Here is a 2,850-nt window from a genome sequence, read left to right on the forward strand (position 1 = left end):
AATCAATACGGAACACGCACACAAGTCATAAATCATTAAATAGAGCTATGAAAAGTCTCAAAATATAAAAAAAGTAGCTAGTACTCAAAACGACCGGTCGGATTGTTACAATTTAATGTCAAAAACTATAAAATATTGAGTACTTTATGTTGAAATTATGGATCAAACTTTCTGCAATTTCAGAAAATGTTCTAATTAAGGAAATTACTATGCACCCATTATCGATGTCCTTAACAGAAATGTTTGCCTCTCAGCTTAGAAATCATGTTGTTCCGAAACACTACATGAATTCAAGTTATATGGAATGAGATAGAATAAGATTCATTTTATCTAAACTGCTCTTAAGCTGCAAACATTATCTAAACGGTATTTTTTTTTTAACAACAGCAAATGAAGGGTAATTTTCCATTACTTGCTACACTTGGGAAAACCCCACCAATCTTACTGTACGGTGTGTGTATATATATATATATATATATATATATATATATATATATATATATATATATATATACTCTCTATATATATAGAGAGAGATAGATAGTAAACTAGACGTTAACGAGAGTGATAATATTTATTTACTTTCTATTGTGTATTTATAGTTTTTGAAATGAGTATTTATTATGAGTAAGTTTTCCTATCATTTTCTCTTCTTTTTTTTTTTTTTTTAAAAAAAAATCTTTTTATGTGAGTTGAAATCACGTAAAGTAAATGTGGGAATTTTACCACTAACGTGTTCCTCTCACTTTGTATATGCATGAACCCCAAGTGGTTTCTTACGCAGGAAGCCAAGAAGAAGAAAAGAAGCAGAATAGTTTCTCTTAATCATGTGAGATAAATATAATGGATCTTCCACCACAAAAATATTGTTTATCCCTCTGAATAATGAGTGGGTGATCATGGATTTTCCACCCCCATAAAATATGTACTACTCCCTTTATTCGGTGTTCAAATTTCGGGAGTTAATTTTATATACCATTTTATTTTTTTGAATCGTTAATTATTGTGACTTATAGTAGTATTTCTTACGTAATTTTTGAATATATAAATTTTATTTAAAAATTTTAATTTCTAAGTCTAAATTCATAATCAAAATTATTGAATTTGACTCTCGTAATTCGAATTGTGTCAAATAAACGGAGACGGAGGAAGTAGTTTATTTTTATCCAGTTTATAGTTTGGCATTCAACCAGGGTTTTTCTCCTTCTTATCCAATTCCTGTGCAACAAAAATCACTTAAAAGTTGAAGATGTGTAAGATCCTCCAATTGAAAGTGAATAGTATATATCCAATGTCGACATTCACTGTAATAGTTAACACTTAACAGCTGACTGGACATTTCAGATTAACCCACTAATAAGAGCTATTCGCCACATCCAATACTATCCAAAGGGTCGTTTTTCTGATTTTTTAACCTTTCAAGAAACCGAAGGGATTTTTTCCACATTTTCTCCAAGTACAATCTTTGATATGATCCCAGCAGATTAATTTGTTTCAATATTAAATGCGCTCCAAGATTAGCAGCACTAATTCTCATTGGCCGGTGGTCTTCACTATATTTTTAAAGGATAACCTCTTTCCCATAAAGTTACACCACCTTCCTTCCATTAGATCTCCAAAGTCTATCCATTATTTCCAACTATATATATAACCACCACCAACTGAAAATTTCTCATCATCAAAACATATCCACTTCAAAAAAATAGACCACCCATCAAAGAGAACACCAGGTTTTCCATGGACAATTCTCAAAATTATTCATCTATTAGTTGTGAAATACAAATAATAAGAGCAAGAAACGTTGAGCAAATAAGATACTTAGGAGGTAGTTTGTTTGTTAGATGCTATCTTTCCGCAGGAGAGAAGCAAAGAGTTCAAATAAAAACCCAAGAAATCCTATCAAAGTCTGACTTGTCATGGAACGAGTCTTTCTCATTGGATTGCTTGGGCATTGAAGAATCAATTAATCTGCTCAAGCAAGGAAGTGTAGTCTTCGAACTTCACTCAAGAAAAGTTGTGCCAGTTTTTGGTAAAGTTGGTGGCTCAAAAATCATGGGAAGGGCTGAAGTTCCATGGAAAAGTGTATTTGAGTCAAAAAATATGGAGATTGTGGAGTGGGCAATAATCATGGATTCAAACAAGAGAAATTTGCATGAAGATGTGAAGCCTATGGCAGTGCAAATATCAATGAAGGTTAGTGTAAAAGAGACAAAAAAAGTGAAGAGAAATGACAGTACCATGGATAAGTGTGGTTGCATGGACTATTGCGGGTGTAATAGTACCATATTCTGTGCTGAAGATAATGAAGTATTTGCACTTGGAGCTGCTCTAGATGCCTTGTAAGACAAAGACTGCAAAAAATCGCTAGTTACTAATGGGGTTTGAACCCTTCAACTCAATTGTGGAAGGCAGTAAATTCACTAAGTGAGCTATCCTTCAACCACACTAAGTTGCTTTAGGGTAGGTCCAGTAGGATAAATGTTTTTTTTTTCCGTGACTTAGGCTACTAGCTAGTTTCTTACACTAATAATGTTTCCTTGTTACCTTCTTTTGGTACGTTCATAGTTCTGTACATCACCTTCTTCCAAAATGAATCATGCCTAATGGCTTCTCTCTCTCTCTCTCTTTGTCATTTAGGCTCCTTCGTCAAATTCAGCCTTTTATGAAGATATTGCTTCATGAAAATCAAGTGCATAATTATGGATGATAGGAAATGAAAACAGACTGTCTGGAGTAACCGGTTCACCCAAGCTTAGATATAGATCTAATTTTGTCGGGCATAAAGATCCTGGAAACAAAATTTGGTATAACAAAAATTCTAGCTGAATCAAATACTACAATGATCAAAGA

At 32.9% G+C, this 2,850-nt stretch overlaps 1 protein-coding gene across 1 annotated transcript; it reads left to right on the forward strand.

The window, feature by feature from the left end:
• On the forward strand, window positions 1,661-2,619 carry LOC109226352. Its single transcript, XM_019391136.1, has one exon. The coding sequence runs from the start codon at window positions 1,738-1,740 to the stop codon at window positions 2,341-2,343; it is 606 nt and encodes a 201-aa protein (XP_019246681.1). The 5' UTR covers window positions 1,661-1,737; the 3' UTR covers window positions 2,344-2,619.

This window comes from Nicotiana attenuata, chromosome 5, assembly GCF_001879085.1.
Source record: "Nicotiana attenuata strain UT chromosome 5, NIATTr2, whole genome shotgun sequence".
In the NCBI taxonomy this organism is placed as follows: Eukaryota; Viridiplantae; Streptophyta; class Magnoliopsida; order Solanales; family Solanaceae; genus Nicotiana; species Nicotiana attenuata.

Excerpts from the sequence above, each read along its gene's own strand:
- LOC109226352 (XM_019391136.1), top strand. The coding sequence starts at position 1,738 with ATGGACAATTCTCAAAATTATTCATCTATTAGTTGTGAAATACAAATA.